Source organism: Borostomias antarcticus, assembly GCF_949987555.1.
Source record: "Borostomias antarcticus genome assembly, chromosome: 4".
Classification (NCBI taxonomy): domain Eukaryota; kingdom Metazoa; phylum Chordata; class Actinopteri; order Stomiiformes; family Stomiidae; genus Borostomias; species Borostomias antarcticus.
This window is the reverse complement of record NC_140237.1, coordinates 13,156,215-13,170,269: the sequence shown is the minus strand read 5'-3', so window position 1 is coordinate 13,170,269 and position 14,055 is coordinate 13,156,215. Positions and strand designations below refer to the sequence as shown.

Genomic DNA, 14,055 nt, shown 5'->3' with positions numbered 1-14,055 from the left:
TCCCGGTCCCCTCACAGCCCTCCTGCCCTTCGGAGGCAGCTGACCGCGAGGGGAGCTACCACGGCTCCACCGCCACCGACGAGGAGCCCAGCTACGCCAGCAACCCGCCCACGGCCCACGGGCGGCCCACCCACCCTCTCAAGAGCTTCGCTGTGCCCGCCGTCCCCGCCCTCAACCCCGGCTACGAGCCCGCCGCCCTGCCCAGCACGCCGTTGCTCGCACAGACCGGTGAGGAGCCCGAACCACGGGGGACACGGGGGGACACGGGGGACACGGGGGGACACGGCGGGCGGGAGGACAGAGACCCGTCCACATGCTGGTTGAGGACAGACGTCTTTGTGGCGTTTCTGATTGAGCGCGTTTCTGTTCCAGGGCCTTCCTCTCATCACCATGTGGTGAAGATGGCGTCCATCGGCACGTTGGGCAGGACGCGCACGCCCATGCCAGTCACAGTCCCCAGCGCCCCCGACGTGCCAGAGACCAGCAAGATGCTAGAGGACGTAGACAGCGTGAGTACAGCGCCCTCCATGGGTGTGGCTGTAGAACTGCAGCAGCCTGCTGAGGGGAAAACCCTGGGACATTTTGAGGCATTTCATGAAACATAAGAGGGAAAAGTCTTCAATTTGTTAAACAAAACACGTCACATATTGAGAGAGACATGACTGTGTACTCGACATGCTCTTGTCATGATACAAATCAACCAATGTATTTTTGTCACACCATTGAGCATTTGCTCACATGCTTGCTTATTCAATTCAAACTAGCATTATACTGTGATATAAAGGAAAGAAAATGTAATCGCATTTCGCACATTTCAAGTTACATTACATTACATTACAGTCATTTAGCTGACATTTTTATCCAAAACAACTTACAATATGCAATCCAAGTGCATGCGAGGTTTTCTTTTTTGGACACTTTTGAACACAATCAGATATGACATAGGCCTATTTTCAGTTGGAAATGGATTTTTAACCAAACTTTTGTCTCCTCTCTCTCTTTATTCTTCTCAACATGTCGCCTCACCCTCTTAATATGTTGTGTTGGCGTTGTTGGCTGCCTTGGATACCAATTAATTTCATTTCAATTAATAACTTAACTTGAATTAATGAATTAATTTACCCATGTAAACCCCGTTATTGGAATGATTTTTGACATGCATCCATCCCTGTCAACGCCCTAATCCATGATTGGCTGATGATTATGATGACGTTGGCTTCATTTGTCTTTTGGTTTTTGCTTTTGTCTGCTTGTCGTTCGCGCTCTGCAGTTCCACTGACCAGTCCCACCCCATCTCACCCCCCCACCCCATCTCACCCCCCCACCCCATCTCACCCACCCCCCCCCACCCCGCCCCCCCTGACTGACCAGCCTAACCCTGTCCTTCCTCTGCTCCCCCAGGTGCTTGCTTCCCTCCCCCCCTGCCCCCTCCCCCCCCCCAGTAACCCTGTTCCTCTCCCCCAGAGCTACGAGCCCGACCAGCTGACCGAGGAGATGGCCCACCTCGAGGGCCTGATGAAGGACCTGAACGCCATTACCACCAACTGAACACGCACACACAACACACACACGCACGCACACACAACACACACACACACACATAGCTGCAACACGGGTAGACAGACAAAAAAAACATACACATGCACATTCACACAGGCAGACAAAATACACATTCACACATAAACCCCTCAGCATCTGGGAGCGAAATGCCCACGGAAACAAAATGGCGTATCCCCATGGTTCTCACACTCCCTCCTGAGAAACATCAGAAAATACTCAACTGAACCTTTCAAACTGTGGCTCACATTGCTCAGTCTCAGGAAGGAGATGGCCATTTTAGGAAAAAATCAAGCCGCTTCAACCTTTTTATGAAGAAACATTCTCAGAGACGATAAACTAACATTGGTTGCTTTCAACCGGAAGATTGTGAATTTTTCTCAGCAAAAATAAAAAGGTTTGCATTTGTGGTTGCTGTGGAGACCATTTTCCGACAATATGTTTTATTCTTTTTTTTCTTGGTGATTTCAAGACGAAAGGAAAATGTCCAAAATTCGCCCGTATTGATGTTGGTGCTCGTGAGGCACAATCTACACACAGGTTTGGTTGATTAGTGTCATTTTTTGTGCATTTTTGTATATCTATTGCCCCGTTCCAGTGAAGTGAACATTGGATAAAAGTCCTCTCTCTGTCTCCATAAAACGGTCATTTTAATAGCTATCATTTTGATCCAGTCATGTCTCTTTCTCTCCCCATATTGTCATATATTGTGCCATGTCTTTTATTATTTTGTAATATGTTCTATGTATTATTTTTTACCTACATATCCTTATAGATATGTACCCATTGTTTTGTTTTTTACTGCCTCATGTCTGTTTCCCATGGTTTCATTATTGTTTGGGATGAGCGACACAGTGACTCTCAAAGCTCACTGTTCATATCACTAGGGGAGATGTCTCATGTATTGCTACGGTGCATTATTGTATTCTTCTCTGGCATTCTGTTGTACAGTGAAATGTTGTGTGTTTTGTTGTGGGAGCTCCATTTAAAAAGCCTTCCCAAGGTGTCCATGGGTTGATTCTCAGTGATGACGCGGCCTCCAAGGACATTATTCCAGTTACACTGTGACACCTCTTTACAAACCAGTTTTGCCTCGATGCATGAGGATTTTTTTTTTTTCTTCTTGGTGACGATTTTACAACCATCTGTCGGACATTAAATCCTGGAGGAGGCTAGACTGTCCTGGGCTTCTGGGGGTCTCTCTCCCAAACCCCAGATTCTGCCCAGCTGATCGGTCATGGCAATGGAATCCTGTATGATGGGCTCTAAAACATGTGTCTTGTTTCCCAGAGAGCCAATATTTGGTTGAAGAGATCTGTTTTGCTAAACCAGGTTTTATCAGTAATGGAGAAGTGTTTTCATGTTATCTGGAGGTATTTTCAAGAAACCCCTCACCCAGGCTCTTTTACAATGTTACATGCAAACATGTTGGCCTTTTCAATGGGACTCCCTGAATACGATTTTTTTGAACATGTAGTTTGTTTTGTATGAAGAAATTAAACTTGTTCTGTACACAATTCCAATGTAAAAAGGAAAAAATTAAAATATGTTCATGTAAGAAACTAGTTTTTCATCTACCCTCTTACCCAAAGAAATTTGTCATTGCAATCATAGTTATTTGCTCTACTTTTGTGATAACCGTGTTTCTCATGTACATCCTCATGAATGCCAATATAACTGTAAGAGATTTAACTACTGGATACAAACGGAACATTTTAAGAAAAAAGGTTGGGTGAAGAGAAAGGATCAGACTCTACTCATTGGGAAATAACCTATTAAGTTGTAGACAGTCAAACCTGTATTGCACTTTTTCACAATTTTGGAAAAATACATTTCTTACATATCTTGTGTTTTCAGTATAAGGCTGTTTGTGTAACGTAGTGTCCTGAGCTAGCAGCAGCTGGTTTTGTTTTTAATGTTCATTTTGCTTCTGAGATGATCTGGAATTCAGTGGCGGGGGTTTTACTGTGCTGCTGTGGAGACATTCTGTTGTTGCTTGTTTCTGTACAGAGATCTCTTTGCTTTATGTAGAAAAAATGTGGCTTTTTAAAAAACAAACAAACAAACAAAAAAAAGTTTGGAAAAAATGAGATGAGATTTTTTTTTAATTGGTGCTCATATACATTGTGTATACAAGCTATTATGAATACTAACAAAGTTCATGTTTCTACTTGTCTGTTTTGTCATATCTATTTTCATGGTTGTATGCGTGTTGGGGTAAGCATCTTCAGAAGACATTGACACACAGTAACTTGTACAAACCATTTAGAAATGCATTCCAGTCACTCAAATGGATTTATATAGAAATATCGCCTTTGCCAACGTTTCCCTATAATCCACTTTCTTGTTGTGATCTGAAAGTGTTAACCCTAACCCTGCTGAAGGGAACCTGCTGGTCCAGTAGGTCACTCACCCCAGCGCCTGTCTGGAGGGCAGCTGGACCACTACTACCAACACTACAGCAGCTCATAACCCAACACCTAACCTCAACACTACAACAGCTCATAACCCAACACCTAACCTCAACACTACAGCAGCTCATAACCTAAACCCAACACTACAGCAGCTCATAACCCAACACCTAACCTCAACACTACAGCAGCTCATAACCCAACCCCAACACCTAACCTCAACACTACAGCAGCTCATAACCTAACCCCAACAGTACAGCAGCTCATAACCTAACCCCAACACTACTACAGCTCATAACCCAACACCTAACCTCAACACTACAGCAGCTCATAACCCAACCCCAACACTACAGCAGCTCATAACCCAACCCCAACACCTAACCCCAACAGTACAGCTGCTCATAACCCAACCCCAACACCGAACCTCAACACTACAGCAGCTCATAACCTAACCTCAACATTACAGTAGCTCATAACCTAACCCCAACACTACTACAGTAGCTCATAACCTAACCCCAACACTACACTAGCTCATAACCCATCCCCAACACTACAGTAGCTCATAACCGAGCAGAAGATGAATTTCAGTTGGATAAGTGACAAAGTTGTAAAAAAAAAGCCCTATATTGATGTAAAAACACAATTTTGTAACTGTAAATGAAAATGCATTATGTATCTTGAGTTGATTATTCCTTAAGGGTTAGCACAAGCATGCTGGAACTATAGATACGTCAGACTAATGCAGCACATACAGGAATGATGATACAGCAATTATAAATAAGGGGATGTCATCAATCAACAGGATGGAAATGAATTATACATTTCCTATTGATGGTCAGTAAGGCCACCATTGGTGGTTAGGCTATTGGTAATACGTATTTGAACCCTACATACAGTAGATATGTTTTTATTTTTGTCATACTATCTTATAATTTGATCTCAATCAAGATGACAAATCTTTGGGTTATTAGCCTGGGCTCAAATGATTATATGAAAGAGAACTGCCCAAATCCATTCACTTGCAAATTAGTCGGCGTCCATTTAAGTGTTGGTAAGTTACTGAGTTAATAAAAGGCCACAAGCATGCACTTGACACAAGTGAAGATACTTGGAAGGTCAACCCAACACATGTCCTACTGTATGATGATGTTGCACACATTTCCACCCTACCAGTTCTAGATATATTCCAGATCAGTTTTTCACAACAGAAACCAAGAAAACCAGAATAACTCAATATTTTCGTCTCTACTATGTTGTGTTGTGCCACCAGAAGGCAGGCCACAGTAGGCTACTTGCTCAATCTAACTGGGTATGGGAGTCTTCTCTCCAAACTTGGTTCGGGTAAGGTCAACCCTGTCATCCGCTACTACGCTTCACCAGCAGATGGCGCTCCAATTTAAACTACCTTTCAACTTCCGTTGACGTATGCACACATATCCCAAACATGGCTGCTAGCTCAGAGAGAACCCCTCCTCCGTTCCCTGGAGCTGATGACCAAGACCCCCTTTCTGAAATGGGAGATGGGTGCAGTGATGATGGAGAGGATATCTTTACCGGCAATGTGAGTAATATATGCATTTGGTCCAGATTGCTCGCCATGTGTTCTGTGTGGATATGTGACTCCCCTGACTAGCGAGCACCAGCCCAGTACAACATGCACTAGTTTTCGTAGCTGGCTTCCCTGTCAATAACAACACAGGTCTCCGTCTGCTCGAATTGCACATTTATTCGCATCAGATAAGTTATCATGCAAGTGCAAACTTAGCTACTTTAGTCTCCACGCATTGAGGGTTCGTCAGCGAGCTAGTCTACTTAGCTAGCTAGCTATCACTTGAGTTGATTTGGACACTGTAACGTTACAGCTAACCTGGGTAGCCAACGCCGCCACAACAACATTGGTAGAAGCATCGGTCTCATTATGAGTGCTAGCTAAGTTAGCTGGCCAGTATCTTCTTGTCTAATGGAGCAGTTGGGACGTAGCAGTAGATTGTAGCTGGCAGTGTAAGCGCACAGACTAATGCCAAGGATCGCTTTCTGAAACGGTAGCAAATTAGACCATAACACTCTGATGACACCCCACATTGTGCACATTCACCCTGCCCCAACCAAACTGCGCTGTTGGGCCACCAACTTCTCTTCTATTAGCTAATCTGAAACTATGCAACTTCACCAGCTGCATTGTAAAGTGTCCCTACATGAAGCTTCCCTCTGTGAATCCCCCCTGTCCTCAATAATTCAGGGGCTTGGATATGGATTGCTATTTTGATACAGCTGTCAGTGTCACATTCATTGCACCAGATTAGCCTAATGTCTTGATTTTTTTGCAAATCTAATGTGACTATTTAAATACACACAGATATTCGCAAGAAACAAATAACATTTCCCTGCAGAGCAACCCCGTGAGGTCAAGGGTCGAGCCTCAGTCGGACACTGGCAACACGGTGGAACCACCTGACCTCTTCAGTGACGATGCCGCCAGCAGCACTGCTCCCAGCCCCGGCGGGATCTCCACATCCAACGGTGTCCACTCTGATGACGACAATTATCTCTTTGCAGGCACTTTTTTTTTTCTTATCATGCATTTATTATAATTTGGACTGCCAGAAATGAAAATTGTAATTATTGTCAATATTTGAGTTTTACAATTAAAACTTAATGAAACTATGTGACACTTTTCATATTGTCTGCCTTTCTCCCTTCTTTAGAGGCGTCAGTGGAGCTGAGCATGGATAAACCTGGCAGCAACACTGCTAGGAAAGACCTGCTCAAACCCTGCGCTGCTGCGCCTGCTGGCCCCGCCCTCCCAAGCACACTAGCAACACACTCCACGTCCATGGAGCAGGTATGGCTCAGTTAATTGATGGAGTTAATTGCACTCGAAGCTAAATTCAAGGCATGTGAAGGATCTCAAATATTTGAGAGGGTTCATCCCAGGTCCGGTCAGGTCATGTGCACCTCCAGGTGACACCTACAGTCATCTTTTCATTTCATTCCTGTAATTTAGTATTAATATAGCTGAGCACTAATTTGTTGTGTTTTGATGCAGCTGGAGGAGGAGGTGAAGGACAGATTTGATGTGGATGTTGCTGTCACCAACCCAGAAAAAGTTGGTAAGTTTCACCTTCCTGGAATATGAACAATTTCACATTCATAATCATTTACATGCAATTTAGGATAGTCTTGCTCCTGTACAGCAGCTAGATGGAATTAAATTCAATATAAAAAATGACCCTTTTGGGAATTTGCAGCGCAGTCTGACTACTATGACAAAAATGTTACCTCAACAACATTTACATTACATGACAGTCATTTAGCAGACGCTTTTATCCAAAGCGACTAACAATTATTTACACTTCGCTAGAGGTCAAGTTAGTTTATACTGTTTTGTCTGAGGGTTCTGACCTGTGTATTTTGACTGTGTCTTGTCTTTGTAGGAGATGGCATGAATGCATTCATGGCCTATAAAGTGTCTACTCGGGTATGTAGATGCTATAGTTGCTAATCCAGCTTTGTCCTGATATTGTGCTGTGCTGTATTCTATCTACAAGAGTGTTATACCATGGTAAACGGCAGTGACATTTAGAGGAATGGTTATTTAATATACTTTTCCTTCTTCTTCTGCTTTCTCTCTGTCAGACTTCTCTAGGGATGTTCAGCAGCAGGGTGTTCTCGGTGAGGAGGCGCTTCAGTGACTTCCTGGGTCTGTACGAGAAGCTGTCTGTGAAGCAGTCGCTGAACGGCTGCATCATTCCTCCACCACCAGAAAAGAGTGTTGTAGGTGGGTCACTTGCCAACATTTTGGCGACGTGAATGTGACAATCTGTTATTTTCTCAGCCTTGCCTTTGCCATATGATGGGTAATGTTTTGGGGCGTCTGTCTCTACAGGGATGACCAAAGTCAAGGTGGGGAAGGAGGACTCATCCTCCACAGAATTTGTTGAGCGGAGGAGAGCAGCGCTAGAGAGGTGAGGCCTGGGGAGAGCAGCTTCTTATATATCAGACATGTTTCTAGTCAGGTGAGGCGTGTCATGGAAAAACAACGTACATTATACATGATTATTTTAGGAGGTGTAACAAATGCTGTGGGTTTTCTACTTAGCTTGTTGGTGCCATTATTTCCTCCTTGCCTTTCTGTGGTGAAAAACGTTTAGACGTCATTGTTTTTGACTGAGGTGACATGGAGTGGTTGTGTTTATCCAGGTACCTCCAGAGAGTGGTCTCCCACCCGTCACTCCTACAGGACCCCGATGTCCGAGAGTTCCTGGAGAGAGATGAGGTGGGGGGCTGCGCTCCCACACGGGGAGATTCATGTTCACCTATCTTTTGGACATTATGAAAAGTAGATTCAACAAAGTAGACCGTGTGTGTGTGTGTGTGTGTGTTTGTTTCAGCTGCCCAGGGCGGTGAGCACCCAAGCCCTCAGTGGAGCTGGCTTCATGAAGATGATCAACAAGGCGTCGGATGCCGTCAACAAGATGACCATCAAGATGAATGAGTCAGACACTGTAAGGGATTCTTACCATGTAGATATTTGCATTGCAAATACATCACTTTATCTGGAATCATTCACTCTCATATTCCTTGAAATAGCAATGGCGATATTGAAAGACAATACAAGCCCCTCTGAAAATCTTGGTCAGAAAACTGCTTTTGTTGTGCGGTCTGACACGGTTGGTTGACTGAACGTTGTCCCAACGTTGCCGTCCTCTGCTAGTGGTTTGAGGACAAACTTCAGGAGGTGGAGAGTGAGGAGCAGCAGCTCAGGAAGCTTCACATGGTGGTGGACTCACTGGTTAGCCACAGGAAGGGTGAGACGCACACACACACACACACACACAAGCTGTGTTCGGAATCGCTCCCTCGTTCCCTCACTCCCTATTCCCTATATAGGGTTCACCATGTAGTGAACTACCTAGGGAACAGAGAAAATGTAGGGTACATGCACTGTTCCCTGCAAATCAAGGTGAATTGTGGGTAATAAATAGTGGACTATATAGGGAACGAAAATTCCGTGGAGAATTCGGACACCAAACAAAGTGGCTGACGCCCTATATAGTGCACTATATAGTGAATAGGGAGTGATTCCGAACACAGCTACAGTAACATACTTATGGGATGACCAAATGTTTGGCAGAACTGTGACAGGTTCGCTATATTTTTGTCTGTACACTAGTGGTATTTGCTCACAATATTTTGACATAAAACCTGCACGGTGTTCCCAGACTTTTTAGGTGGGACGCATAATTGTTCTGAAAGCAAAACCCGTGACGGGTGAACACATGCAGTCCAGTTTCAGACTTAAAACCACTTGCAGACAAATGACAAACACTGACTCTGCTCAAGCGCATGCACTTTCCCTGTATTCACCTAGTCAAATTCCTTGTTTGAAAATGTACTTGGCAAATACACTGATTTCTGATTCTGCATCTGCAATGATGTAAAAAGTATACTAAATCAACACTACAGCATACAAAATTAACACTACTGCATACTAAATTAACACTACTGCATACTAAATTAACACTACTGCATACTAATTTAACAGGACATGACACAATTAGGCCTATGGTATAGAGAGATGATTTTATTCAAGTTTCTTTAATAGATTTGAGTGAGATGTTGTTTTTCTTGTGGTCAGAGCTGTGTGGGAACACGGCGGTCTTTGCGAAGAGCGTGGCGATGCTGGGGAACTCGGAGGACCACACGGCCCTGTCCCGCGCGCTGGCACAGCTGGCCGAGGTGGAGGACAAGATGGAGCAGCTTCACCAGGAGCAGGCGGCCAGCGACTTCTTCATCTTCGCTGAGATGCTCGCCGACTACATACGCTTACTAGGAGCGGTCAGGGTATGGATTCTAATTTTGCGTATTGATTTACCCCTGACCAGGGGCATGCCCCCCCCCTCGCCCTAGCATTTTATCAATTTTTATATTGCTTTAAAATGTGGGTTTTACAGTCAATTTTAGCATGAGGATTTGGGGATTTGTCACATGGTCAGTTGGGAGGCATTGGCATTTTTATTTTCTCCCTCATCTTTTCAGGTCTCTTTTGCTCTCTGTTGCAGACTGCTTGTGGCACACATTTTGTTTCTATCAGCAGATCACTCGGGCCTTCCTTGTATCCAGAATAATTTCCAGAGATTGCATTTACAACTGGGCCAGTCAGGGAGACGGGGACTGCGTTCTATCAATCAATCAATCAATCAATCAAAGCTTTATTTGTATAGCGCATTTCATACCCAGAGGCAACACAATGCGCTTTACAGAGAACAAGGGAGGTGGGCATACGACCCACCTCTACATATTCTAACTGCTGTTCTGTCCCCCTGATTGGTTCTATTGGAAAATAAATTATGATTTTCCATTAAAATATGAATAGAATGTAGAACAGGCACTAAGCTCAAATAAAAACAGCTGTGTCCTATTTGTCCAATGTAGTACTATATCTGATATTGATTTGGAGTCACTGGGTCACATGACATGGGAGCTATTGACATAAATATATTAGTTTTCCATGTGTAATTTGCTGACGGTCCCTAACCATTTGCATAGACTAAGCGGCAGGTTGATTTCCTTGTCATTTTTGCTCTGCTAATACTGTCGTAGATAATCAACTCCCTGTGGGTTAGTTGCCCTTGTTAATAGCGGACTCATGCCTTCTAAGATTGCTCTCTTTCATCTCACTTTAACATTGTAGTTTGCTTTCTGCAAAAGCGCTCCCTCGTTAATCATGGATGGCCGACAAAAAGCTTCGGTCTATTGCGCTGATGTGATCAAACTCTCTTGTCATGCTTATTCATAGCCCTACAGAATCCTTGAGCAGACCCAAGTGTTAAAGTTAGCTAGGCTAACTATCTGTTCCATTACCTTACTCCGCTTTCAATCTTCCTGGTTCCATTTTGATCATATTTATCTGTGGAGTTGGTCATCCAGCAGTCTTGAACCTCAACTTTCTGCATAATCCAATCTGTGGAATGGCTGTGATAACAAATCATCCACAAAATGTTCTTCCTTTGCCTCGTTTAGCACCAGCTGCAACACTCCTCCAAATCCATTCTCACCGTTAGCAGAGCTGGTAATGTGACAACAAGCTAACTGTTGCTGGCTAACGCAAGTAGCTACTGTAGCTAGCTGCTTGATATAAGAAAGGGAAACATTAATCAGAAAAAAGGACATTTGGACAACTTCTTCTGACTCTGCTATTGGGGGGGAGGACCATCCTTCCTGTCCTCTGTGGACGAGCCTCCTCTGATTGTTACACAACACCAAGCACTCTTAAAGGTAGCTTGATGATAGCAAAAATGCTAATGTTACGTGTTTGTCGCTTCATTCAAATAACTAGTCAAGCTGCAAATAGTTGACCACAGTGACGGCCATTTGTGTCCCCGAGACAGCTGTGACACTCATGTGGGACTGAATTCAATGGTGTGTGGCTAATGCTAATCCTAATGGTAGACTATCGCTGTTCTGTCCTCAGGGCTCTTTTGACCAGCGTATGAGGGTCTGGCAACGCTGGCAGGAAGCTCAGAGCACTCTGCAGAAGAAGAGGGAGGTGGAGGCCAAACTTCTGTGGGCCAACAAGCCTGACAAACTCCACCAGGCCAAAGAGGAGATTGCAGAGGTTTGTGGCCCATCCTTGGTAACACTTAAAGGTGGACTAGGCGATTTTGAACAAAAGAACAACAGAGTAAAGCTAGAGTTTGAAAATCCAACCAACAAACTCCCTACTCCTCCCTTTAGGCCTCCCTCCAAAGCCTTCCTCCAAACTGGAGGAAAACAAATGACACTTGCTAGACAGGTAGGTAGACTGGCAGGGAGGTTGGCCATCCAATAAATCCAATCCAGTAAAGAGAATTGCCAAAAAAATTACAAAAAGTGCTTATGAGCCAAATCGCCTACCCAACCTTTAAAGTGGAGTTAAAGGGATATTTCAACCTTGATTATAAATTTTTCCTAAGAACTTGTCTGTGACTGAAAAACCAACTGTAAGGAATGGAAAGTTAACTTGGGTAATTTGAAAAGACCAGGTTCAGGACACAGCTCTGAAGTAGTTCTTAATTATTTGTTAAAATTGTTCATGCTTTTACCTGTGAAGTGGTGAAACTCTATTCTACTTAAAACATTCAAATGTCTGAGAACTGCCATGCATTTTCTTTCTCTAACACATTCCTCTCATGTCTGTCCACAGTGGGAGGCAAGAGTCACTCAGTATGAGAGGGATTTTGACAGAATTGGTGTCACCGTGCGCAAGGAAGTACTGAGGTTTGAGGTACGGTCTTTTTCTTTTCTTCTGTCTAAAAGGCTTCTTCCGGGGCATTCATGGTATGTGAACATTGCTTTATCTTCCATTCCAACAGAAAGAGAAGTCGAAAGACTTCAAAACCCAGATAGTGAAGTATTTAGAGTCCCTGCTACAGTCTCAGCAAAGGGTAATTACCATTTTTCTTCTTTTCTCAAATATTGTTTTAGCTTGAGGTGGTAGGGGACAGGCTGTCTTCTTTGATTTGATATTTGAAGTTTCTCACTCTTTGTTGCAGCTCATAAAGTTCTGGGAAGCATTCCTGCCTGAAGCCAAGGCGATAGCTTGATGAGGATTGACAACATTAGCATAAAAGACCCCAACTGCCTTTTTGTACACTTGACCTCCTTACTGGGAACTGAGAGAATGATTTCCACTGAGGAGAAAACTGCAGTCCATCCATGTTCTTAAAGTCTCCATGTTTCCCCCCCAGCTCTTCTACATCTATTCAACATGAAATATATGCATTCGCACTAATAATACATTTTACTTTGCATACTTTCTCATTTAACCTCTTTACATCATAGAAATACAACAGATGTTTATTTGGCAGTAACGCTTGTTTTGCATACTTTTCAGTATGGGATATTTATTCCATGGTCTTTGCTCAGACATCAAGATAATGCATTTTTGATGTGTTTACATTTTGAGGTACTGCCCTAGAGTAGCATTGTATATCATTTGCAGTAGAACATGCTATCATATGTTATTCCTATTGGTCAACCTAGTGCTGAACAGTTTTATATATTTAACTCCTCATAACTCATAGCAGATTTAATGTACTAAAAATGTACTTGGAGTAGTGAAGAAGGTAGAAAGTGATTTAGGAGATACCACTATGACTAGTGAGCTCATTCACACAGTATTGGTGCATATGGTAGGCCTCAGTTCACACAATCACGTGATGCACATTTTTGGACCTAACATGGCTGCACAAAGTAATGGGAAGAACAGGGTGCAAGTTTACAATAGCCACAAGGTGATGAAATGTTACTAATATTATAACCTTTGAGAATCATGTTTGAATCTTTGTGAGATCCATTTTGGGCATTCCATATGAATGGAGATTTTGTGGGATACACTTGAGCTGTTATCACGAATAATGTCCTACAAAAATAGTTTAGAACTTGTCTATACTGTCCCTGTGAACTGTTCTGTCATCAAATTTGTCTTGAACCACATTGTATGTCTCAACCTGTACAGTACTTGAAACCAGTGTATAGTAATTGTGAAATGTTTCCTCACAATTTTGATAAAAACTGTCTTAACTGTGATGAAAGCATTGTGATGATTATCTGTTACTTTTTTTTATCCACCATTTGTATGAGTAGTTTGCAGTCCCACCATATTTTTCCGTAAGAACGTGATTTATTTTTGTAACCACTTGCATATTAGCTCAGACAATTCCTGAAAGTGCTTTAGATGGGGAAAAATAAAGATGATTCATAAAGCTTGGTCCATTCTATATCAACTGACTAACTTACGGTATTTAGACCTGTGATTACTGATTAAGTAAATATGTATTTTGTTTCTTGTGGCTCTTTGTTGCAACAACCAATGACGTTGTAGTGAGGGCTGTTCTTAGGGTACATTTTCTAACCCAATTAATTTCAGAGATCCTACACCGGAGGTACAGTATAGATTAGATTAGAATAACCATACACCATCAGCACACCATCAGTAGTTGGGATGTTGGGTGCCTTGTAGGGTGTATTATTGTTTGTTTCTTTGAATATCTCAAAATAGGGATGTGGAAATGGTAATAATATAATGAATTGATTCGTGACGAGA

At 43.1% G+C, this 14,055-nt stretch overlaps 2 protein-coding genes across 4 annotated transcripts in view; both read left to right on the top strand.

Annotated features, from left to right (window-relative positions):
- neo1a (neogenin 1a) overlaps positions 1-3,064 on the top strand; it is a 187,404-nt gene extending 184,340 nt beyond the window's left edge. Inside the window, exons 27-29 of the mRNA XM_084436810.1 lie at positions 1-228; positions 373-509; positions 1,402-3,064. The exon at positions 1-228 is cut by the window's left edge and continues 33 nt beyond it. Coding sequence (XP_084292936.1) covers positions 1-228; positions 373-509; positions 1,402-1,548 — 512 coding nt within the window. The 3' untranslated portion in view covers positions 1,549-3,064. The remainder of the gene's footprint in view (positions 229-372; positions 510-1,401) is intronic.
- Positions 3,065-5,404: 2,340 nt separating this feature from the next.
- LOC311308545 (sorting nexin-1-like) lies at positions 5,405-13,668 on the top strand. 3 transcript variants are annotated; one of them, XM_084437512.1, is made up of 15 exons: positions 5,405-5,529; positions 6,359-6,524; positions 6,674-6,810; positions 7,015-7,078; positions 7,403-7,446; positions 7,605-7,746; positions 7,855-7,933; positions 8,169-8,244; positions 8,360-8,473; positions 8,683-8,776; positions 9,607-9,812; positions 11,443-11,586; positions 12,154-12,234; positions 12,323-12,394; positions 12,503-13,668. In XM_084437512.1, the coding sequence occupies exons 1-15, from the start codon at positions 5,413-5,415 to the stop codon at positions 12,551-12,553; spliced, it is 1,587 nt and encodes a 528-aa protein (XP_084293638.1). In that variant the 5' UTR covers positions 5,405-5,412; the 3' UTR covers positions 12,554-13,668. The 3 variants fall into 3 exon arrangements, 2 of the variants coding, with proteins under 2 accessions (XP_084293638.1, XP_084293639.1); XM_084437513.1 differs by lacking the exons at positions 12,323-12,394; positions 12,503-13,668 and adding an exon at positions 11,706-11,763 and having other exon boundaries at positions 12,154-12,233; XR_014630430.1 differs by lacking the exons at positions 12,154-12,234; positions 12,323-12,394; positions 12,503-13,668 and having other exon boundaries at positions 9,607-11,246; positions 11,443-11,560.
- Positions 13,669-14,055: the final 387 nt, after the last annotated feature.